We start from the raw sequence: 24,304 nt of genomic DNA, 5'->3' as shown, positions 1-24,304 counted from the left end.
AATATAAAGTTCACAAGAATTTTAGTAAATCCTCTAAATTGGATACTTCATAAACTCTTTTTAAACATAAAATTATTTGTTAAAAAAATTAATGGAACCGATCGCACTCAACTATTATAGAGATTGGCTTAATATAAGATGTGGCTAAGCAGTGATTAGCAAGCTATTACATGATACTAAATTATTGTTAAATTAAGGTGGTGATGATAAATAAACCAGTTTAGGTAGTTAAAGAGTTGATTTGCACCAATTGAAATATGGGGGATGAATGCCACACTTTTGTAATAGTTGAGGGGATGAAAATACACTTTTTCTTAATATTATATATAGATATTTGGATCTCTAAATTCATATATATCAAGTGAGAGAATTCAAGAACATTTGCATAAACATATTTCTTTGAACCATATATCTAGTTTAAACTCAAATATTTTATACTATATTGAACAATGCATAAATGTCATAACCAACAAAAGCATATACGAAAGAGAAGAGCAAGTGCAATTACTTGTGCATTCTGCCATTTCAAGATTGTGCAAAGGTAATAAAGCATGCCAATGTACACCTCTAAAAAATCCTTACCCTACTAGAAAATTCTAGAATGTTATTTGAATGAAATAACTATATCATTCTTACAACATAATATAAAAATCTTATAGAGCTTGTTACTTTTAATGATATCTCTAGATAAAAGATTCAATATATGGGAGATATTTTTATTGCTACATTAGTGTGTACGTATAAATATGATTATACGAGGGTATTAGTAAATGTGACATTTAGTGAGGTAAACTATAGTGTGAGTGAGCCCATGACATATGTTGAGATGTATCGCATCATGTAAAGTTAGAAAGATTACGTAAACTCTTACATTACAATGTATATCGAGACTATATGCTTCTATGTGTTTAACGTTGTTAGTTTATCAATAGATAGTTAATAAAACTTTATTTTCATTTCAAAATTTATAAGTTTGATTGGAAATAATGTAGTATAGTGATATATGTTTAGGAACAAAACATAAATATTATGTGCATCCATTTCTAAAATCTTGTATCTGTGAGAGGTTTCATCCTTGTTTTCAACAAATCCTGATGTCGCTTCGTGCCATCCCACCCAGGCACTTTATCCCCTTGGTGCTTAGGTTGCACATCAAGCTAGAGCTGTGGTGCTCCCTTTCCCTAACAGCATTGGGACACCTTGTGCAACATCAGTAGCCGGATTAAACCTCTAAATCACAATGTCCAACCAAGAGGCTCTGTCGACGTACTCCGCTTGCTCAACGAGTTGGATTCTACGCGCAAAGCTCTCCAGAGGATCCACCACCATGTGGTGAACGCCATCATTGATGCTCAGGCAAGATGAAGAAGGTGATCTTGCAGCCATCCGTAGGGTCTACTGCTCGCATTCGCAGCTCTGCAATGTCGATTGAGGGGTCGCAACTGTATATCTCATCGCTGGAAACTCGGAAGACCCGCTCCCAATAATCGTTGGAAACTCAAAAGACCCGCTCCCAATGGTCATCGTCCTTCTGGAGGCACCACACTGACCGTACTGCTAGGAAACTTGACTAGGCATATCCTTCCCTTGCTACAAGTCATACAGTGCCCACATCCCCGCCTGCTTCTCCAACCCCAACCCATCATCCTTAGCCTTATAGATAAGGAAGGGAACAAACCTAGCGATGTCGGTATCTAGCGGGTCAAAGACGAGCATGAGACCGTGCTCCAAATTCATGAACGTTTGAGCCATTGCAGTGCTAATCAAAGCATACTCTATCTCTAATTGTCGGTATAATCATACTCCAATCATAAAACCTAGGTAACTTATTGTAACGATATGAGATTTAAACTGCAAATAAATTTAATTTGGAGTTAATTTGACAAATTACTAATCTAAGGTGTAATAACATTATTCCTAGTAAGGCATAAGACTATTATCTTCTCAATCGTGCGTGTCCAATTCTACTCGATTTCGTGAAGTTCAACCAATCTTATGGCTTTTGCTTTCCTTGTCTATGCACACTCACAATTTGGTGAAGGTTCTTTCATGGTTCACAAAATTTTCCAAAATTATTCCAACCATGACCATAAAATAGATTAAAGACAAAAAAAATAATGATTCAATTCACCTGTAGCAATCACTGTTAGTGCGATATAGGCCCATTTGGTAGAGCTTCGGCTCCTGCCAAAATCGTTCCGGATCCGGCTCCTTTCGTGGAGTGGTTTTTCTAGTGGAGCTGAAGCCGTTTTGCAAAATGTTTGGTAAAACGGCTTCTCAATGGCAATATGTGTAATTTTGTGATCACTTAATGCTTGGAGGGAGAAGAAGCTGGCGAGGCCACTTTTTTAGCTCCTCCTCTATAGTGTAAACTATTTTGCGGCTTCTCTGCGACTTTCGGTGGTGCAAATTGCCCCTTTGGTAGGGCTTCACCAAAAATCGATGGAGAAGCACTTTAAACAGCCCTACCAAAGAGACCATAGATAGATACGTTGTTTCCACCCAGCTCAGCGTGGGATCGTAGCCGCCTGCCTGTTCTATTATATTTGACACGCGAAACATACGTGTGGTGTCCAGGGTAGAGAAAGCTAAATTCTCGGATTGATCGAGCTTGCGTGTGTCGGATTGTGAGAAGAAAAAAGAAAACGAAAGGACTGATTGGGATTCGACGTGGCTGCTGCCCCCCTCCATTTGATTGTGATTATTAATAACTAGTCCATCAACCCGTGCTCCTGCACGGGCTAATGTTTTTATAAGCTATTAGATTTGAAAATTATTTAGAAATTAAACTCTTAGCTAATAATCAAAATTGTTTACCTACTACTCTCTTATTTTTCCAATACTTCAACATAATACTTATATAGATATGTATCTATCTTTGTCCTAATACTTATATAGATATGTATCTATGTTTGTCCAGTTGTGATTGGTTTTTAATTAATAATTATTCTATGCACTTTTTCATTCATATTCATACTTTTTCCATTTTGTATCGCACCTCCAATCCTCTATACATTATGTTTAACATACAAATCAATATTTTTCATCGATTCCGCACATACATGTATACATGGTCTAATGGTGGCACTCATCATGTGTATATACTTTAATGTAGTATTTTTATATTAACAATGACATAAATAGGTAATTTAGAATCATATATTAGTTTACTTTTTGACATTTCTATATGATGCACATGAAGATAATTAGATTAAGATTTAGGTATTTACTTTAGGTTATTTTTAATAAACGACATATGTGGGTAACATAGATAAAATTTTAGAATGACATTTTAAGTTATGCTTTATAATGATGTGCATTAGTAAATTGGATGAAGATTACGGGGTTACTTTAGATTATGTTTTATAATAGCTGAGCTTGGTAATTTAGATATAGGTTTAGAGCTCATTTTTGAATATTTCCACAATGACAGTGGTGGATAACTTTTTAGAAAATATAATAAATTAATGGCTATGATTATTAGAGTTTACAGGATTGGTGTTTGATGTTTTTAATTTTTATGAGAATCTCTCTTTTTTCTTGCTTGTCTCATGGGAACTAATGCGGAGTCTTCAATGGAAAAAAATGAGATTACATTGCTACAAAACTATTACCATAAGCTACCTCTCGTTTGTTAAATATTCGAACACAATACTTATGTAGATATTATACTTAATATCTTCATCCAATTGTGATAGATTTCAGTTAGTAATTACTCTATAATATTTTCATCCACATTTATAATCTTTAACTTTCCACTTTGGACCGCATGTATGGGCTTGAATTTGTTTAATGAACCCTAAGTTTGAGTGCCCATAAATTTAATAGCACTATCCATAATGCTAAATATAATTTTAGCATACAAATGTATATTCCCATAACTTTATATCCTTATAAATGATGACACACATCACACATCGTGCGTATAGACCTTAATTATTATATCGTATACCAATAGTGTAAGATATAGACAATTTAAAATCATATATTGTTGTATATTTTTAATTAAGGTTATTTGATTCAAACGTAGGGTTACCTCATGTTATTTTTAATAATAGCATGTGTGGGTAATATAGATGCAAATTTAAGGGGTGACTTTAAGTTTTTTTAAAGTAATAGTGGTAGGCAATTCAGTTGCAAATTAGGAAGTTATTTTAAATATTGTTTATAATGGCATAAGTGGGTAATTTTGATGAAAATTAGGGGGTTACTTTAGTTTATTTTATATAATGGCAGATGTGGGTAATTTATATATAGATTTAGGGGGTTACTTTAGGCTATTTTCATAATGGTATAGGTGGGTAATTTTTTAGAAAACATAATAGATCCAATGGCTATGATGATTTGAATCTGTCGATTGATGATCAGATGTTTTGCTTTTTTTTGAGAATTTCTAGAATTTCTCTCTTTTTCTAGAGTGTCCACCTAGGAATCCTAGGTGGCTTCATCTGGAGGCTTCAAAATGAGCCTTCAATTAGTAATGGTAAGGTTGTGTCCAGCAGCACAATCGTCGTCCTCTTCTTATCATCGCCGCCGCCGGCAGCCTCTCCTCCCCCGTCGCTGACATCGATCGGCACTCGCCGGCCCCAGGACCGACCGATCTCTTTCTCTCCTGCAGCACAGCAGCAGGCTCAGTTCGCGCGATGACCAACCACGCAACAAGCCAAGAGACAACAGCAGACCATGACCGTGCTAACCCAACCCGCATCAACACTAGGCCAAAGTGCTCGATTCTGCCGTCTTCCACCGGTACGCATGCATGTTCAACACAACCTTATTACTCTTCTGGGTTTTTTTTCCATTCGAAGTTTGTTCATGCTTTGCTTGGTATGTATATAGCTCAGCGTGTCCCAGGCTAACATTTGATGCGGCATTCAGGTTGCTGAATCCGGCCGCCTGCCACGGCCAACGGGGACCAAGGATGTAGTGCCGCCTGAAGCGCTACGTGGAATTGATCGACCATGTCTCAATGTTCATCATCATAACGTGACAATTATTACTGTAAAATTTGGTGAAGCGTGTTAACCTCTGTAGAGGCCGCATCTACGTGTTATATAGCGCCATGAGCCGGCCAGGCGAATGGCATGTACAGACTACAACCAACAACACCCTGAATATCAGCCAGAGTTTACAACATACTTATGTTATCTAGACACAAACAAGTAATACCTATCTTGTACAACAAACACTGATGTTGGCCAATGATCAAGTGTCGGTTGTTAATTTACATGATATATAAGAGATAAACATGGACGCACGTATCTTCATTTCGTAAAGAAAACCATGGCAATATGCAATACTGGTAGTAACAAAGTTCAAAGCACTCCTGAACAGGCTTCTCTCCAGCTTCCATTATTCATACATGCATGCATTGGCTAATTTCAGTTGAAGCACCGACCATCGCCTTTGCTTCATGCATCATGATCAGTTCGTGTTTGTCTTGCCCATACAGCAACAAGGACATACACTTTGTCGCACAGCTTGTCCGAGATTCGGAAGCAAGCAATTCTCCAGCTTTTCTTGAACAACAGAACACCAAATGCCATCCAGGTACCAACCACGAAGCCACACTCGAGTCCAAGATAAAAGAATTGTATCCCATGACCTTCTTCAGTTCTTCCCAAGTCACCTTGCTTTGGCGCCTGACCCTCACTTGAGCAATTGTTTTGAAGAGGATGCCCGCAGAGACCGATGTTGCCAATGTACATAGTCGGATACTCTGCATAAAGGGTATCAAGCTGCGGTCCCGATGGAATTCTTCCTGTAAGATTGTTGTATGATAAGTCCAAGTAACTTAGGGATGCTATATTTGACAGACTGACAGGTATTTCGCCTGATAGCTTGTTCCTCGAGAAGTCTAGTGATTGCAGTGATTGCATTTCTCCAATCTTGTTTGGGATAACTCCGGTCAAGTGGTTCCTTGACAAATTCAAATTCACTAGCGCACCAAAAACAACTATTTCTTCTGGAATTTCGCCTATTAAATTATTAGAAGATAAATCAATGCTTGTCATATTGATGGCCAGAACTCTAGAAATGGAACCGTAGTTCAATTCCTGCCCCTTCAAGATCGTAGACAAACTATGAAGAATCGGCCTCCCAATAGGTTGTTCATCCAAAAAAGGAAAAGGATCACCAGGGATTGAACACTCATCTATTGTATTTCTCATTGATTTTAGATTTGATAGGTAGCTCGGAAGAGAGCCTGATATCTCATTGTTGTTAAGATCCATGTATTGAAGGCATGCAAGATTTGTGATGTTCACCGGAATGTTCCCAGAGAACTTGTTATGACTTAACCGTAGAATCTGTAGTATTGATAATTTTCCAATCCACGTTGGCAATCTTCCAGAGAAATTGTTCATAGACAAATCTATGAACATAATTTGTGTTAAGTTCTGTACAAAAGATGGGAACCCTCCTGACAAACTATTGTTACTTAAGCCTAAAAATTGCACATCTTCCATTACCCCAAGACATAATGGAAGTACTCCCTCCAAAAAATTGTTCGATAAATCCAAGATTTCCAATCCTTGGTATTTACAAAAAGATTCAGAAATATGACCAGTGATTTGGTTGGAGAACAGAGATAGCTGTTTTAGATTGGCGGATCTAGTAGCAGAGGAAGGCAGAGGTCCTGACAAGAAGTTATTGGATAAGTCCAAGGTACTTATGTTTGGTGGCAATGTTGGTATCTGACCAGTTAATTGATTTGAACTGAGATAGAGTTCTCGTAGTGACATGAAGCCCATATTGGTCGGCAAACTTCCGTTGAGTTGATTATTAGAGATGTTCATGAATTCAACATTTGAAAAGGCATCAGAGAACCATTGTGGAAACCTATCAGCTATACCTGCACTTGAGATATCAAGATGGGTAATGTTCACATGCCACTGAAGCCACCCAGGAAACAGTGGGCCCATCTGGCAGGCTGCAAAGATTGCGATATCTAATCTAGATGGTGGTTGCCAGTCTGAGCTGATCTCTATCTTCAGGGCATTATATGCCAAGTCTATGTATTCCAAGCTCCTTGCACTAACAAAGTGTTCCTCGGTTATCACACCATCCAATTTATTATTATTTAGGTCCAGATGGATCAGATTACTAAGCTTACCAATCTCATATGGGATATTTCCACTCAGGTTGTTGTACGAGAGCTCAAGGGTCCGCAAACCAGCAAATTGCGCTACCCATCTTGGTAGCATCCCGGTTAATTGGTTCGCACGTAGGTCCAGCTCTTGTAATTTGTTATGTGAGCAGCGAGGCAAATTTCTCAACAACTCAGTTACATCTCCGTGTAAGATAGACTCACCAAGGCTCAGCACCTCCAAATTGCATAGATTCTTCAGATCTGTGGTCATGACGCGATATTTATCATCATCATGATAATAGAAATTAAGTGATAAATCAAGGACTTGCAGTGATATCATGTCTCCAAGAGCGTCCGGAAATTGACCATACATGCCGGTGAAGCCGAGGTAGAGGTATTTGAGGCTTGTTATGTTCCAGAACCAGCTGGTCACCATTGGATGGTTGAAGGAATTGCCGGAGGCATCCAGCTCCTCGAGGTTTGTAAGGTTCAGGTGAGGCAGCGACTGGTTTGCGCTTGCTAGAGAACAGTCAAAAAGACGAAGGACCCTCAAAGAAGGAAGCATGTTCATGACATGAGGCCAATCCACTACTGTGCTGAGATTCACTCCGTTCAGATTAAGATATTCGATGGAAGGAAGGCGTGTTAACCATGATAGATCCATTGAGTTTGTGTCTCGCATATATGAAAGATCCAGATGCTGCAGCCTTGATAAGTTTCCAAGCTGGGGAGGCACACCACCGAAGAATGGTATGCGAGAGAGGTTAAGATAGTTGAGACTCTTCAAAGAGCCCAAGAACTCGGGAAGACGGCCAGTTGGCCCTGCTAGATCATTAAAGCTGAGGTCAAGGTGCTCTAGATGATCCAGAGCAAGCAAAGAAGGACTTATCTTGCCCTGCATATATCCTTCGTAGTTGCCTCGAAGTCGAAGCTTGTGGACGTGGCCAGTCCGGTTGCTGCACCGGACGCCTCTCCACCGGCAGCAGTCCTGCTCGTCGTGGCCACCGTCTCCCCGCCACGAGTTGAGGAGGCCTGCACGGTCGCTGGTGATGCCGTGCTTGAATGACAGCAGGGCGTCCCTCTCGTGCGGTATGCAGCTAGGAAGACTAGCTGTGTTATCACTAGCGGCTGGCTGGGGCTGCTGCTGTGCATGCGTGGCGAGGAACAAGAAGCAGCTGGACAACACGAGCATGGCAGCAACTATGCCTATGCGATGCATGGTGGCAACCAATGACAATGCCCCTATGCTGAACTGCCCGTGGTTTGTTCTATTGGACGCCATGGTAGCTAGAACGAGTACTGAAGATGCCTGCTGCTGGCGTGCAGGAAGAGACATGTACTTACTCGTGAATAGTATTTATTATTAAGTATAAGAAGAAAAGACAATCATCTCGCGCGCGAATCTTTTTGCCCAGGTAGGAAAAGAATCATCTTAGGTTCTATATGAAAATATTTTTTAATGTAATATTTAGATTTTTTTTCAATGTAATATTTAGGTTCTATATGAAAATAGTACTTAGGCAGCCACAAGTCCACACCGATGCCGGCCGGCCAATGCAAAAGTACACGGCTACTAACAACGCCGATCGCCATGGAATCTAGCCTTGCGGGCCGGCTTTGCTCTTTGGGATGTTGCCAATTGTCCCAAAAGGAAGGAAGAGCACGGTGGGAACATACGAGGCAGTGTGCGTGCAGCAAATCATTCACAACTACCGAGTCGCTAGCTACTTCCATCGTGCATGTGAACCAGCAGTGCAACAAGCAACTGTAGCTAACCACACGTACGTTCGTTTCCGGCCTTCTTAACAACAACGACACCATGCATGTAATCAATCAGCAGGGTAGAGCTTCTTAAGTATAAGAGCCACGCCACTCCCGGGATCGACGGTGAGCCTGAACGCCGGGCGGTGCACGAACCCGGCGACAGCGCGAGCTCGAACCTGGGCAGCAGGAGCGCCAGCACGACCTTGACCTCCGCCACGGCGAGGTTCTGCCCGGCGCAGGTGCGCGCGCCGACGCCGAAGGGCATGTACATGTGTGGCGGCCTGCAGGCTCCCGCGACGCCATTGGCGAACCGGTTCGGGTCGAACCTGTCGGGGTCTGGCCCCCAGGCGGCGGGGTCGCGGTGCGCCAGCGCCACGGGGACCCGGACGCCGGTGCCGCTCGGGACGTCGAGCCCGCCGAGGCGCAGGTCGCGCCGGGCCTCCCGCGTCACGAACGGCCCCGGCGGGTACAGCCGGAGCGTCTCCTGAACCACCATCGTCACCGTCTTCAGCTTCCGGATCATGTCCGCGTCCAGGGGCTCTCCCCGGCGAACGACGTCCATGACCTCGGCGCGCGCGCGGGACTGCCACTCCGGGTGCGCGGCGAGGAGCATCAGGAACCAGGCGGCAGTGGTGGACGTCGTCTCTTGCAGTTGTCCACGATGAAGTACTCGGGCGTGCACGACCTGCTGGAAGATCCGGCGGCCTTGGCGCCCTCAACGATGGAACGCAGGAGGCCGTCGCTGTTGCTCGCAGATGATGTCGCCGGGGGATCGTGTTCTTCGTGGTGCTTCCTCCAGATGTCCAAGGTGAGGTCGCGGATGCTTGCGCCGAGCCTCCGAATCTCTCGGTTGCGCTTTGTTGGTAAGTATCTGAATCCACATCTTATTAGGGACACAGTCCAGAAGTTTTGAAAGAATCCACAAGCAGGATACATGAAAATGTGCCTCATCAGGCATGTCAATAAGCTCATTTTCTAATCGAGGAGTTTTCATGTACTGCAGAGTTTTTCTTTTAATGTTGAAGGAACACAATGCAGAGTTAGTTCAGGAAGAAAAGAAGACCTTGCTTCAATTACCCTCTCAAAGTCTCAATTTCTGTCCCTCCAATGCATTCTGATTTTGTAGCATATATGGCAGTGATGCTACTTCAACAAACAAACAAAAAATTTAGTGCGAATGAAGTTTCTTTTTTTGCTTGCATACCTACTACCAGGAAGACCAGCAAACATACCTTGCTTTGCCATCGCCACCTGAAGCTGTCGAATCTTGTTGAATATCTCCTTGCCTTCAGAAAAACTGCTCCCGAAAGACGCTCTTGATATGACATCAGCCGAGAAGTTCCTCGAACTCATCAACCACCACCTCTGCACTGCCACCTCCCCTGTCGACTGTATCTTCCCACGAAACCAGCATTTCATCTGCAGACTCCGCCATCAAATCCACCATTCCCTGTGGATATCCACCGCAAGCGTTCTCATGACAGGGCATTTAGTATGTAAGCACTAACCACAAATAATTTTTATTGAAGGAGACTTTCGGACTTATTTTTAGCACCCGTCACATCGAATGTTTAGATATTAATTAGAAGTATTAAACGTAGACTATTTACAAAACACATTACATAAGACGAATCTAAATGGCGAGACGAATCTATTAAGCCTAATTAGTCCATGATTTGACAATGTGTTGCTACAGTAAACATTTGCTAATGATGGATTAATTAGGCGTAATTAGACTTAATAGATTCGTCTCGCCGTTTAGATTCGTCTTATGTAATGGGTTTTGTAAATAGTCTACGTTTAATACTCCTAATTAGTCTCTAAACATTCGATATGACACGTGCTAAAAATAAACCCCCTAACTCTAGCTTGGCCTGTGAATCATTATGTCATCAACTGACAGGTTCATTCCTAAGGCTGAATTTTTTACCTTAACCTTGTCCATGAAGAAGTGAGGCGCGATCACCTTCCGTTGATGTGCCCAGAGGTCTCCGTTTGCCGTCAAGCTTCCCGTACCAAGAAGAGCTCCAAGCTGCTTTTGCAGGTACCGAGGCTTTCCAAGATCCAGAGACTTACAGTTGGCCAGCTCCTTCACCATGTCTGGATCCGTCACAAACAAAGACTGGATGCTTCCGGTGGAATACAGGTAGATGGAACTGTTAGTGCAACAGCTGACGGGCAACAGTCAGCAGCGACATCGTCTGGAGCAGCTGCAGCGCAGGCAAAGGAAGCTGGGCCGCGCCGAGGCAACCGGCCCAGGAAGGCTAACGTTCTGATGTATGGCCCAGAATGGGTGTAACCTGTGTGTGCGTGCGTGAGTCCGCTAGTCATAAAAGGAGGCGCGTGAGAAGGAATACGTATCAAAAAGAACATCTGTAACAACTATCCTCTGTTCTAAGAACTATCCGTCCGATCCCATCTAAGTTCTTGCTTCCGATTCTAAATTCTCTGCTATATTCCTGCCCTTGCTTCTGTGCTGTTAACATCTGGTATCAGAGACACCGATTCCTGCGGAAGGCCAAGTCGATCTGGATCCGCTCCTGAATCACGAACACTTTACTCGCCGTCAGAGACGTCTGGGTGCCATGGATCCCAATACCAAGCTGTTGCTGGATGAGATGGACAAGCGCTTCTCTGCCCTAGATGCCAAGTGGGAGAAGAAGTTTGAGGATCTGGCGCATGCCAAGGAGGGGCGCCTAGGTGTTCTGGAAAATGCTCAGGAAGAAATCATATCCTGGAAGCCGTCCGTTGATGCGGCCATGGAGGGTATCAAGCTTGAGCTCAAGCGGCTCACTAAGCAATGGGACCGCTCTGTGATGGAGAGCACTGTTGTTGATGCGGGCTTACTCACCAAGCCTGAGTCGGTGGCCGCGCGCCCACCTGCCGGATTTTCCACCGACGGGCCCAGTGGGCACCACGATGAACTCCATCACCGGGATCAGGGATTTCGGTCCATGGCGACCTTGATTCCTGGCCCGGTCAAGGGTATGACCGATTCTTCCTCACATCCTTCACATGCTAAATTCCATGGCTCTCTGTATGATTCCTCTGTTGCATGGGCTCGGTCTGCTGATCAGGTGCCTCGCTTCGGGGGCAAATAGCCGAAGATTTCGTTTCCTGTGTTTGATGGGTACCACCCTAGATTATGGATCTCTAGGTGTGAGATATATTTTGACATGTTCCATGTAGATCCAATCGATTGGATTAGGGTGGCTTCCATGCATGTCTCTCCTGCTGTGGCTTGTTGGTTTCAGTCTGTCGAACGCAAATACCCGTTGCTCAACTGGCCTTTGTTTTGTTCTGCTTTGCATGAGCGCTATGGCAAAGATCAGTATCAGTTGCTGCTTAGGCAATTATTTCGTATCAAACAATTAGGTTCAGTTGCCGAGTACATTGATCAGTTTAGCACTTTAGTGGACCAATTATCTGCTTATGAGTCAGTTCCTGACCCATTGTTCTTTAGTACTCGATTTGTTGATGGTTTGCGTGATGATCTTCGCGCTGTTGTCCTTGTTCAACGTCCGTCAGACTTGGATACTGCTTGTGCTCTCGCCCTTTTGCAGGAAGAAGTGGCTGAACCGGCCAAGCGCAAGGACTTTCGTAAACCTGAAGCTGTTTCCTGGGGCAAATATTCTGCAAAGAATCCCTTGCCTTTACCTGCACCACCACCATCCATGGGATCTGTCAAGTCAACTTTACCTGTGGACCAACGTTCTCTTCCAGCTGCTCGATCAGTTGAAGACAAGGTTTCTGCTCTTCGTGCTTTCAGGCGTGCTAAGGGACTGTGTGACAGGTGTGCTGAAAAGTGGCATCGGGGTCATACTTGTGCTACCACAGTTCAACTGCAAGCAATTCAGGAAGTGTGGGAACTCTTCAATGTTGAGGAATTGCAGGCTCCTTCAGAGTCTGGGGTATCTCCAGAGGATCATCTGTTTTTAGCCATTTCTGCAGAGGCTGTTTCTGGTGCTGAAGGAAAACGGTCCATGCAGTTGCTTGGGGAGATGAATGGTTGCAAGGTCCACATCCTTATTGATTCTGGAAGCACAAATTCTTTTATCAGTCAACAGGTTGTGGATCACATGCCTGCTTTGTCTCTGTGCTCAGCCAATGTGCAAGTTAAAGTTGCTAATGGGGGTCTCATGGCTTGTGTCTCGGCTGTTTCTCAGGCCACTTGGACAATTCAGGGTTGTGTTTTTCAGCAGCAACTAAAAATTTTGCCATTGCAGTCTTATGACATCATTTTGGGAATGGATTGGTTGGAACATTTTAGCCCCATGAAGGTCCATTGGCGCCACAAATGGATGATCATTCCTTATGCTGGATCTTCAGCTGTTCTCCAGGGTCAGTCATCTGATTGTGATCAGGAGTTGTTGATTCAGATAAATACAATATCTCAGCAGTCATCTTCAGATGGGGTGAGTGAGTTACATCCTGACATTGCCAAACTGTTAGAGCAATTTCAAGTTGTGTTTGCTTCTCCTACTGCTTTACCTCCTGTCAGGGACTGTGATCATAGTATACCTCTAATTCCTGGGGCTCCGCCTTTTACTATCAGACCTTACAGATATCCTCCTTCACTGAAAGATGAGATTGAACGGCAAGTTGCTGAAATGGTTCAATTGGGTATCATTAGACCCAGTTCTTCTCCATTTTCTTCCCCTGTGCTGTTGGTCAGGAAAAAGGATGGCACCTTTCGGTTCTGTGTGGATTATAGATATCTGAATGCTCTCACACTTAAAGGGAAGTTTCCTATTCCTGTCTTTGACCAGCTGATGGATGAGTTGGCAGGAGCTAGCTGGTTTACAACTTTAGATTTGATTTCGGGTTATCATCAAGTTCGGTTAAAACCAGGAGAAGAATATAAAACCGCATTTCAAACTCACCATGGGCAGTTTGAGTTTCTGGTCATGGCTTTTGGATTGTCTGGTGCTCCTGGAACTTTTCAGGGCGCTATGAATTCCACTTTAGCTCCCTTACTCAGGCGATGTGTTATTGTGTTCTTTGATGATATTCTTATTTACAGTAAATCATTTGAGGACCACATAACACATTTGAAGGAGGTGTTAACTCTATTGCAGCAACACCAGTGGCATGTCAAGTTATCTAAGTGCAAGTTTGCACAGAGGGAGATTTCTTACTTGGGCCACAGAATTAGTCAGGCTGATGTTTCTACAGATGAAGCCAAAGTGGAGGCTATTGTTAGTTGGCCAATGCCGACCTCAGTCAAGGAGTTAAGAAGCTTTTTGGGGTTAGCTGGCTACTACAGGAAATTTGTGAAACACTTTGCTGTGATTGCCAAGCCCCTCACTGATTTGCTCAAAAAAGGTGTGTTGTTTGTGTGGACACAAGATCAGGAGTTAGCCTTTGCTACCTTGAAACAAGCTCTCAGTTCTGCTCCTGTGTTAGCCTTGCCTGATTTCTCTAGGCAGTTTTGCATTGAAACAGATGCTTGCAAAAATGGGGTTGGTGCTGTTCTTATCCAAGATGGGCATCCCTTAGCCTTTATTAGTAAACCTCTGGGAGTTAAAACTCAAGGGTTGTCTACTTATGAGAAAGAATATTTGGCCATTTTGATTGCTATTGAGCAGTGGAGATCTTATTTGTTACATGCTGAATTTATTATCTTCACTGATCAAAAGAGCCTGGTGCATTTAAATGAGCAAAGACTGAACACACCTTGGTAGCAGAAAGTTTTTACCAAGTTGTTGGGGATGTAGTACAAAGTTGTCTATAAACCAGGGTCTGAAAATCGAGTGGCAGATGCCTTGTCCAGAAGAGTTCAGGAGGGTCCTGCTTGTTTATCTATGTCAGTGGTCTCCCCTCAATGGAGCAAGGATATCATGGAGGGCTATTATGCTGACCCCGCTTCTAAAGCGTTGATTTCCAAGCTAGTAATTAATGCTGAATCTGTCCCAGGTTTTTCCTTTCAAGATGGGTTGCTTCGATTTAAAGGAAAAATTTGGTTGGGTCATAATTCTGTTGTGCAGCAACAAGTGATGCAGGCCTTACATAGTTCTGCAGTTGGTGGTCACTCCGGCTTTCCAGTCACTTATCACCGTGTTAAGCAGATGTTTGCCTGGCCTGGCATGAGGAAAGCCATACATACATTTGTGACAACTTGTCAAGTCTGTCAGCAGGCCAAGGTTGAACGGGTTAAATATCCTGGCTTGCTCCAACCACTTCCTGTTCCTTCAGGTGCTTGGCAGACTATAAGTTTGGATTTTGTGGAAGGTTTACCACTCTCTGGTGGCAAGAACTGTGTTTTGGTAGTCGTCGATACTTTTTCGAAGTTCAGTCATTTTATTCCCATGAGACATCCTTTTACTGCTGCCATAGTCGCCAAATTGTTTATGCAACATGTGTACAAGCTCCATGGAATGCCTTCTGCTATAGTGTCTGACAGGGACAGGATTTTTACTAGTCATTTTTGGAAGGCCTTGTTTGCTCTTGCTGGAGTTACATTGTGCATGAGTTCCTCTTATCACCCTCAGTCAGATGGTCAGACTGAGCGGGTTAACCAATGCATGGAGACATTTCTCCGATGTTTTGTTAATGCCTGTCCTACTAAGTGGGTGGAGTGGATTTACTTAGCTGAATTTTGGTATAACTCAAGTTGGCACTCAGCTTTGGGATTTTCTCCTTTTGAGGTGTTGTATGGTTATGTCCCGAAGCATTTTGGCATTGACTTGCTGTCAGCTTGTCCTGTTGCATCCTTGGAGGAATGGCTTCAAGATAAAACTGTTATGACTGAATTAGTGCAGCAGCATTTATCTCGCGCCAAGCATCGCATGAAGCAGCAAGCTGATAAGCATCGCTCAGAGCGCTGTTTTGAAGTGGGTACTATGGTGTATTTGAAGTTACAGCCATATGTGCAATCATCCTTGGCCCCTCGTGCTAATCAGAAGCTGGCATTCCGTTATTTTGGTCCTTTCAAATATTATCCAAGGTGGGTTCTGTTGCTTACAAATTGGACTTACCGGCCTCTTCGGCAGTGCACCCTGTTTTTCATGTTTCGCAGCTGAAGAAGGCTTTAGCTTCGTCTGAAGAGGTTGCCCAGCTACCAGTGAACCTTGAAGGCCTTCAAATTCCAGAGAAGATTCTTCGCCGTCGCATGTCAGCCGAGGGTGTGTCGCAGGTGCTTGTCAAATGGTCGGCCATGCCTCGTTCTCTAGCAACCTGGGAGGATTTGACACCGTTGAAGCAGCGTTTTCCACAAGCTCCTGCTTGGGGACAAGCAGGTTTTCTTCAAGGGGGGGATGTTAGTGCAACAGCTGACGGGCAACAGTCAGCAGCGACATCGTCTGGAGCAGCTGCAGCGCAGGCAAAGGAAGCTGGGCCGCGCCGAGGCAACCGGCCCAGGAAGGCTAACGTTCTGATGTATGGCCCAGAATGGGTGTAACCTGTGTGTGCGTGCGTGAGTCCGCTAGTCATAAAAGGAGGCGCGTGAGAAGGAATACGTATCAAAAAGAACATCTGTAACAACTATCCTCTGTTCTAAGAACTATCCGTCCGATCCCATCTAAGTTCTTGCTTCCGATTCTAAATTCTCTGCTATATTCCTGCCCTTGCTTCTGTGCTGTTAACAGGAACCTAGCAAAATGTGACAATTGCTTTGCTTGCGTGATATTTAAAAGCTTCTGTTATGACAGAAAAATGATACGTGTGTCTCTCTTTGCAGGAACAGAAAGAAAGTAAAAGCAGAACCGCTGCTTAGCTCTAAACAAAAGTAATTTTTTTTAAAAAAAAATGGTGTTTGGAATCAAATAGGCAACAATTCAACTGAGCACAGGTTTTGCGCGACATAGACATACCATAGACCCTGTTCCAGTGGAGGAAGTAAGGGAACAGAGCCGCCATGTAATTCGAGGAGAAGCGATGGCTGTCGCTGCCCCCTGCTACTTCTTCTTGTTCTTGGTGGTCAGATCCGGCCAGCTGCTTCTGAATCCTCCTCATCTCCGCCTCTCCGGTATGTTCCCCAGGAGGAGAGAAGGCTTGGGGGCCCTTCACTCCCTGGCGCCTCAGTCTCTGCCTGAGCCTCTCCGGTCTGAGCCATAGGAAGGTCCAGACGTAGGAGAAGATCAAGACCGGAGGCAGCAGGGTCAGCCATAGCACTCGCAGAGAGGAGACGCAGAGACCTGTGCCTGTGAGCACTGAGCAGGGAACCTGGAAAGCTGGAGATAAAAAGCTCTCGGTTGCCGCACCAAAAAAGAAAAAAAAAGCAAAAGCAAAAGCAAGAGAAAGGAAAGACTAGGAGGGGGCACGGACAGGCTCAGCTCTGTCTGTTTGCTGTGACGAGAGCAGGTGGGTCAGTATCAACTGGAACGGCATGGCCATGAAGACATCTATCAAAGACCATTCAAAGTCAAAAGTAACATGTCTTCGGTCCTAGAAGACACTTGAATTCAAAGTCAGATTCATGCCATTGAAATTCAATGCCCACAATGAGAAACACGCACAAAGTCAGATTAATGCCGCCTAACACGAGTAGGTGCTGCGCATATAAGTAAACACCCAGTGTGTTTGTGGCTACATAACTACTTTCTCGCCTCAAGAACCAAAGCCATCTTTCTTTCCGTTCGATGCTGTGAATGGCGAACTGGCGTTATCTATGTGCCATGTCCTTACTTTTACTGCCGCTTTCTCTCCAACAATCTCCATCTCAGGCCTCTGATACCCTCACAGCAAACCAGCAGCTCTCCGGTAACCAAAAGCTAATCTCTCAGGATGGCAACTTCGCACTGGGATTCTTTCAGCCTGCAGGTGAGCCCTTTTTAGTCACACGTCTCATGTTATAGTTATACAGACGAACAAAATATGAAGCTCTTGAAGTGATCAGTAGAGAGAAACAAACTGTTTAGATGATCTACTGTACTATGGAATTTCACTTCTAACCAAAACTGTTAGAATCTTGACTGGTGTATTATAGGCAGAAGACACTGCAATCCTAGATTAGAACAATGCCATACTAGCCAGAAGGGCAGCAACTTTATGATCCTAGAGAAATAAGAGTACAATCTTAATCATAATTTACATATGCTTCTACAAATTTTGTAAAGAAAACATTTAAAAAAAGGAAAAAGTCCATTGTACTCCCCTCACCTATTTACTTTGTCCACTTAACCCCCTAAGCAAAATTTAGGCTCACTTTACTCCCTCAAACTATTTCATTTGGTCTAATCTACCTCTAATTAGATTTCTCTTTTTGTTTCTTTACGTACAAGTTGAGTTTTGAGTTCAAATTTTACCGGTTGACTTATAACATGATGCTCTACGATATAAAAATACATTATTATTTTTCATGATAATTTTTTTTACAGTTTTGTATATCTAAGATCAATTTCGTATTAAACATTCCTGACCTATAAAAATAATCATGAAAAATTCTTAGTATAATTTTTTAAGATAAGGCATCATGTTTTGTATCTGCCCACAAAATTTGAACTCAAAATTCAACTCGTACATGAAGAAAAAAAAGAGAAATTTAATTAGGGGGTCAATTGGACAAAATGAAATAGTTTAGGGTTTAGGGTTTTAGGGGAGTAAAGTCTAAATTTTGTTCAGGGGTTAAGCGGACAAAGTGGATAGGTGAGGGGAGTAAAATGGACTTTTTCCTTAAAAAATTGATAATATCAAATAGCACACTATATTGTATTATTTGGCCAATCTGCATTTAATTGTTGCATAACCATCATATGACTGAATGGACTCTGAAAAGGGGCTAAATGACTACATAAATACTAATACAAACACTGAAAGATGTGCTACATTAGACACAATGATTCAACCCTATGATGAGATCCTAGAAGGGCACCTCCGAACATTTCAAGTTCACAATTCTGATACTAGAAAGTCAACAAAACCTTTCGAAATGATTTCAGAATCAGTATAACGAAAGAAGTTTATTTTCATGTTGCGTCATTTTATTATATGACCTTTTTCTTTCTATATTATACTTGCAGTGGAAGGATTAAATGGCAAGTGGTACATAGGCATTTGGTACAATAAAATCCCAGTACAAACTGTAGTGTGGGTGGCTAATAGAGAGAAACCAATCTCTGATCCAGCCTCATCAAACCTGATCATCTCAGATGATGGAAATCTTGTTCTTCTAGAAAACCATTCTAAATCTCAAACATGGTCTACAAACATTAAGAACAATACAAGAGTCACATCCACAGTTGCCATGCTCCTGGATACTGGTAACCTAGTAGTCACATATGACTCCAATACCTCCATTGCGTTGTGGCAAAGTTTTGATGATTTGACAAATACGTGGCTCCCAGGAAACAAGCTTAGCCGTAACAAAACAACTGGCGTGGCCAAGCGGATGATCTCTTGGAGGGACCGCAGTGATCCAGCACCTGGAATGTTCTCCCTTGAGTTGGACCCAAACGGCTCAAGCCAATACGTCTTACTATGGAACAACTCAGTTCTGTACTGGGCTTCTGGCAACTGGACTGGCAATTCATTCAGTGGTGTGCCAGAGTTGTCGACTACCAACTCAGGATATACATTCCAGTTTGTTGACAATGATGAGGAAACATACTTCACATACACTGCTAAGAACGATGCACTAAGGTTTCTGAGGAATTTTGTTGATGTGTCAGGTTTGTCCCAGGCTTCTGTATGGATAGAGGCGTCACAGGCATGGAATACTTTTTTCACGCAACCAAAATTTAAGTGCAGCGTTTATGGCATGTGTGGGGAAAACAGCATATGTAGTGAGAATGATGCGTCATCATGCAGTTGTCTCAAGGGGTTCATTGAGAATAACCCAAACAATTGGGAACTAGATGATCATACATCAGGTTGCAGGAGACATGTCCCATTGAAATGTGGAAACAATGGCTCAGTGAATACGGAACAAGATAAGTTCTATTTGATTGGAAGTGTGAAGTTACCAGATAATGCACACAGCACGGATGCAGCCAATGTCCATGCCTGTGAATTAACTTGCCTGAACAATTGCTCTTGCATTGCTTACGCTCATAATGGCACTTGCTTGGTTTGGTACAATCATTTGATGAATATGCGAGATAATTTTGGTGGATCAAGTGACAGTATATTTATTAGACTGGCTGCTTCAGAACTACCCAACTCAGGAACCAAGAAATGGTGGATCGCTGTAATCATCATTGGTGGGCTTATTATTGTTCCAGGCAGTTTTGGAGTGACCATTTTATATTTTTCCCATAGAAGGGGAAGAAGAATAAGTGGTATGAATCAGGGTGATGGGTCTTTGATCAGTTTCAAATACAGGGACTTGCAATTCATAACAAGAAACTTCTCAGAGAGATTGGGTGCTGGATCTTTCGGGTCTGTGTTCAGAGGGGTTCTACCGAATACAACCGTAGTAGCGGTAAAAAAGCTAGAGGGCTTGCATCAGGGGGACAAGCAATTCAGGGCAGAGGTGAGCACCATAGGAAGTATTCATCACATAAACTTGATTCGATTGCTTGGGTTTTGTTCTGAAGGAGCCAAGAGACTGCTTGTCTATGAGTGTATGCCCAACGGCTCACTTGATAAACATTTGTTTGGTAGTAGCTCTACCACTTTGAGCTGGAAAATAAGATACCAAATTGCTGTAGGAATTGCCAAGGCTTTGGCATATCTGCATGAAGAATGCCGGGATTGCATTATACACTGTGATATCAAGCCACAGAATATATTGCTGGATGCTTCATTTGTTCCAAAAGTGGCAGATTTTGGATTGGCAAAGTTACTAGGTCGGGATTTCAGCAGAGTTCTAACATCCATGAGAGGAACCGTTGGATACCTTGCACCAGAATGGATAAGTGGTGGAGCCATCACAACAAAGGCAGATGTCTTCAGCTATGGAATGATGCTTTTCGAGATCATATCAGGAAAGAGGAATCTGGAGCACACAGATTCGAGAATGGAAACATTTTTCCCTGTACTGGCTGCGAGGAAGCTTCTTCAAGGAGAAGTAATGACGCTGTTGGGCAAAGAGTTGATGAATGGTGTGCCTGAAAGAGAGCTCGAAAGAGCATGCAAGGTTGCCTGCTGGTGTGTGCAATATGACGACAGTTCCAGGCCGACGATGGGTGAAATCGTCAAAGTTCTGGAAGGGGTGATTGATGTTGAGATGCCACCGATTCCAAGGTATCTCGAAGCTATTGCTGAATGTTCAGAGAGCCGCATTCTTTTCCCATGAGCTAGCAAAGTGAATAGATTACAGGAAACATGTCCTCTATGTAATGTACATATGGTTATGATCTTATGATGCAATTATGATTTCTTAGATGATAATAATGTAATCACACAACAGTATCACACTATACTCGACGGAATTGACCCAGATTTCGGAGTCTGGAGTCTAGATTTTGGTAGTGATGGTGGGGTGCTGCAGGTTTGTGGTCGCTTCCACTGCAGCACCAGTTGATGAGCCCACATTGTACAAGTTCAATTCACATAGAGGAATCAACTTGTTCGGAAACAGACAGAGATCATGGTAGCCTTGTCACCACAAGGGGCATGCCGAACTCTGGCTCGATGGTCAACCGATACACCGGAGAGTGTTGGTACCCAGGTGACAATGAGAAGGAGAACTTGCTCAGCAGGCGTGCAAGAACAACCTTGAGCTCTGCCATTGCCAGGTTCTGCCCAGTGCACAGCCTTGGTCCGTATCCAAACGGCATGTACATGTGGGCTGGCTTGCACGCCGCGGCAGCTCCATTCGCGAACCGGTCTGGACGAAACTCGTTAGCGTCTGGACCCCAGGCTTCCAGGTCAAGGTGCAGCATTGAGATGGCTACTTGGATAATGGTGCCACGAGGGACGTCAACTCCACCAAGCCTGATGTCTGTCAGGGCTTCACGCATGATCAGTGACGCCGGAGGGTACAGCCGGAGAGTCTCTTGTATCACCATTGTAAGCTTCAAAAGATTTTAATGGCACTGTACGTTAATGTGTGTCACCAAAGAACAGGAATGAGGAGAGTCTCTTACTATTTTCAGCTGACGAAGGATGTCATTGTCCATCACTGTCTGTCCACAGCACACCTCTAGAGCCTCAGCCCGAGCACGTTCCTGCCAGTCTGGGTGTGCAGCAAGTAGCATCAGGCACCAAGTGGCGGTGACTGCTGCGGTTTCATTCCCAGCAAAGTAGATGTTCTTGCAGTTGTCGACGATGAAATCTTCAGGGGCACTGGAATAGCTGGAGCTCTGGTTTGCACCATCAACAATGGCATGCAGAAGGTTGTCATATGTGGACATGTGCGTGCCACCATTGCTGCGGCTTCTGCTCCTGTGTTCCCTTGAGAGATCCAGGATTAGTAACCGGACTTGTTGATCTAGCTTTTGTATCTCCCAGTTTCTCTTGGTAGGCAAGTATTTCCTGCAACAGAACAAGATTAATAACCAGTCAAGGTGTTCATTTCCATTGCATTAGAAATTGCTCGACGAATCAACAAAAGTCCCTTACCACAGTGCAGACAGCCCGACCAATGTATCCTGTTGAGAAATTAACTTCTGGAGCTGCCTGAGCTTGCAAAATATATCTTTCCCTTCTACGAAATTGCTCCCAAAACAAGCTCTAGCAATCACATCCGCTGAAAAGTTCCTCAGGTATCCATCAACATAGATCTCCTGACTACCTCCTGTGCTATCAAGCATATTCTCCCATGACTGTAACAGTGGAACGGTTGCATCCACAATTAGCCCTATCATACCCTATCATAGTAGGAATAACACAGTTAGGCTTAGGCTGATGATACAGCTATATATATGGGCTTTTTAAGTAAAATTTAAGAACCTTAATTTTTTCTACAAAGAACTGTGGTGCCAGGATCTTCTTCTCATAGGCCCAAAGGTCGCCATTTGCTGCCAATATACCTAATCCGAAGAGAGGTTTTCGTGATTTCATTAGACGCCGTGGCTTCCCTAGCTCTGATGGAGTCCAGTGGCCCAAGTCTTTCACCATTTCTGGCTGAGCAACATGCAATATCTCCAAAACTCCTGTTGAGTAAAGGAACACGGGCCCTGTTCCAATTTTCAAACACTATTAGTGACATAATAACAAACTGAACTGAAATATTTAGATTATGATAGATCAATATATAATGGAAACTTAAATCAAAAGTTCAACCACTTATGACTGCATACATTGATTGCGAAAGTTCAACAGAATGTTCACAGAACAGGACAACCGAAGTCACAAGCATCTCTCGGCTACAAGGTCCAAAATTCGCAGGACAGCTACGGAATCATTTAGCTACATATTTCTTTAATGTTAGACCACGGTTTCTACAGAACCTACTTAGTTACTCATGGACAAGTTTACAGTACTGAGCTCCAGAGACTAGAATACCCATTCTTAATATTTGGGTCCACTTGAAAACAAAGTGTTTATGGATGTCTTTTCTGAGGCAACTATCTTTACACAAAAACTAAACGTTAGGATTTAATTAAGATAAATATCTGATCATATGAAAAAACTATGCTTGATACAAAATCTGGCTATCAGTTCAGACTTCAGAACATGTTATTTAGTGAACTTCAGAACATGAAAAAAACTATCTATACTTATAGTGGCAAAGACTGAATGATCTTCCATCAACATCTGCCATATCTTTGCTATTGGGGATTTCTGGACATGAAAAGCATGCTCACACAAGATGACTAACATTGCAAGAGGAATCTAAGAGTTCCTTAAATGCTAAGTACATGAAGTAAGGTTCTGGCCATCCTCATATTTGGGAGACCGATGCAGAGTTATCTTCAAGCATAGTTAATTAACCTTACCGTCTGGCCTTTTATGAACACTATGATTCTAGCTTCCAATTACGGAAAGCTGTTGTGATTCCAGAATGATGTAAACAACCACAATCATGCTATCAGTCTCATTGCAGCGACCCTTATATCAACAGATAAGCAAAAGCAAGGGATTCTATACATACCATATGTCTTCCTCCAGAGAATGAAATGAGGGAAGATGGTGGATATGTAGCCATTCATGTCTTTGTCTTGCCTCTGCACACACTTGAGTTCTTGTCGGATTCTCTTCATCTCCTGGGTGTTGCCATAGAGCCAAGTAGGTTTAGGGCCGTTTATGTCTTGCCTCCTCAACTTTTTCCTTATCTTCTCCAGCCTCAGCCATAGGATGTCATGTAAGTAAACTAGAGCTAAGCCAAGAAGTATGGTCGAAACAACTAGGACTATCTCAAGTAGTTTCTCCATTAGATGGGAAAGTATGAGAGGAACAAATGAGAGTCTACTCTTATGTCAAACATACAAGGCAATCAGTACTTGTATATATAGCGTTCTAGCTTAAAATACTTAGTAATGAACTCCTATGTATTCCAGTTAAAAAAAAGCTCCCATCTGTTCCTATCCTTGTTGAAGAAATGAGTGGTGCTTTGTCCTTTTCCTGACCTACGTACTGACTCCCATTTTTATAATGGTGAATGGTTGTCCTTTTATATTTTTGCAA

At 43.1% G+C, this 24,304-nt stretch overlaps 3 protein-coding genes and 1 pseudogene across 3 annotated transcripts; 1 reads left to right on the top strand and 3 right to left on the bottom strand.

The window, feature by feature from the left end:
- Window positions 1–5,007: 5,007 nt before the first annotated feature.
- Window positions 5,008–8,533, bottom strand: LOC117833893 (uncharacterized). Its single transcript, XM_072290361.1, has one exon. The coding sequence runs from the start codon at window positions 8,424–8,426 to the stop codon at window positions 5,412–5,414; it is 3,015 nt and encodes a 1,004-aa protein (XP_072146462.1). The 5' UTR covers window positions 8,427–8,533; the 3' UTR covers window positions 5,008–5,411.
- A 225-nt stretch (window positions 8,534–8,758) lies between these two features.
- Window positions 8,759–17,418, bottom strand: LOC117833161 (cytochrome P450 714C2-like; annotated as a pseudogene).
- On the top strand, window positions 16,932–21,153 carry LOC117867109 (G-type lectin S-receptor-like serine/threonine-protein kinase At2g19130). The gene is made up of 2 exons (XM_034751451.2): window positions 16,932–17,614; window positions 18,814–21,153. Exons 1-2 carry the CDS (start codon window positions 17,443–17,445, stop codon window positions 21,027–21,029), a joined length of 2,388 nt encoding a protein of 795 aa, XP_034607342.1. The 5' UTR covers window positions 16,932–17,442; the 3' UTR covers window positions 21,030–21,153.
- On the bottom strand, window positions 21,027–24,130 carry LOC117867110 (cytochrome P450 714C3). The gene is made up of 5 exons (XM_034751452.2): window positions 23,772–24,130; window positions 22,628–22,854; window positions 22,298–22,545; window positions 21,823–22,210; window positions 21,027–21,750 (listed from the first exon to the last, which is right to left on the bottom strand). Exons 1-5 carry the CDS (start codon window positions 24,049–24,051, stop codon window positions 21,322–21,324), a joined length of 1,572 nt encoding a protein of 523 aa, XP_034607343.1. The 5' UTR covers window positions 24,052–24,130; the 3' UTR covers window positions 21,027–21,321.
- Between the last annotated feature and the right edge of the window lie 174 nt (window positions 24,131–24,304).

This window comes from Setaria viridis, chromosome 8 (genome assembly GCF_005286985.2).
Source record: "Setaria viridis chromosome 8, Setaria_viridis_v4.0, whole genome shotgun sequence".
NCBI lineage: Eukaryota > Viridiplantae > Streptophyta > Magnoliopsida > Poales > Poaceae > Setaria > Setaria viridis.
This window is presented reverse-complemented; position numbering and strand designations above follow the sequence as displayed.

Bases quoted from the DNA above. Each gene is read 5' to 3' on its own strand.
- LOC117833893 (XM_072290361.1), bottom strand. From the start codon at position 8,426: ATGTCTCTTCCTGCACGCCAGCAGCAGGCATCTTCAGTACTCGTTCTA.
- LOC117867109 (XM_034751451.2), top strand. From the start codon at position 17,443: ATGGCGAACTGGCGTTATCTATGTGCCATGTCCTTACTTTTACTGCCG. The intron at 17,615-18,813 runs GTGAGCCCTTTT...TTATACTTGCAG, and splicing joins GGGATTCTTTCAGCCTGCAG to TGGAAGGATTAAATGGCAAG.
- LOC117867110 (XM_034751452.2), bottom strand. From the start codon at position 24,051: ATGGAGAAACTACTTGAGATAGTCCTAGTTGTTTCGACCATACTTCTT. The intron at 22,546-22,627 runs GTTCTTAAATTT...CTACTATGATAG, and splicing joins TCTTTGTAGAAAAAATTAAG to GGTATGATAGGGCTAATTGT. The intron at 22,211-22,297 runs GTAAGGGACTTT...GTTCTGTTGCAG, and splicing joins GTCGGGCTGTCTGCACTGTG to GAAATACTTGCCTACCAAGA.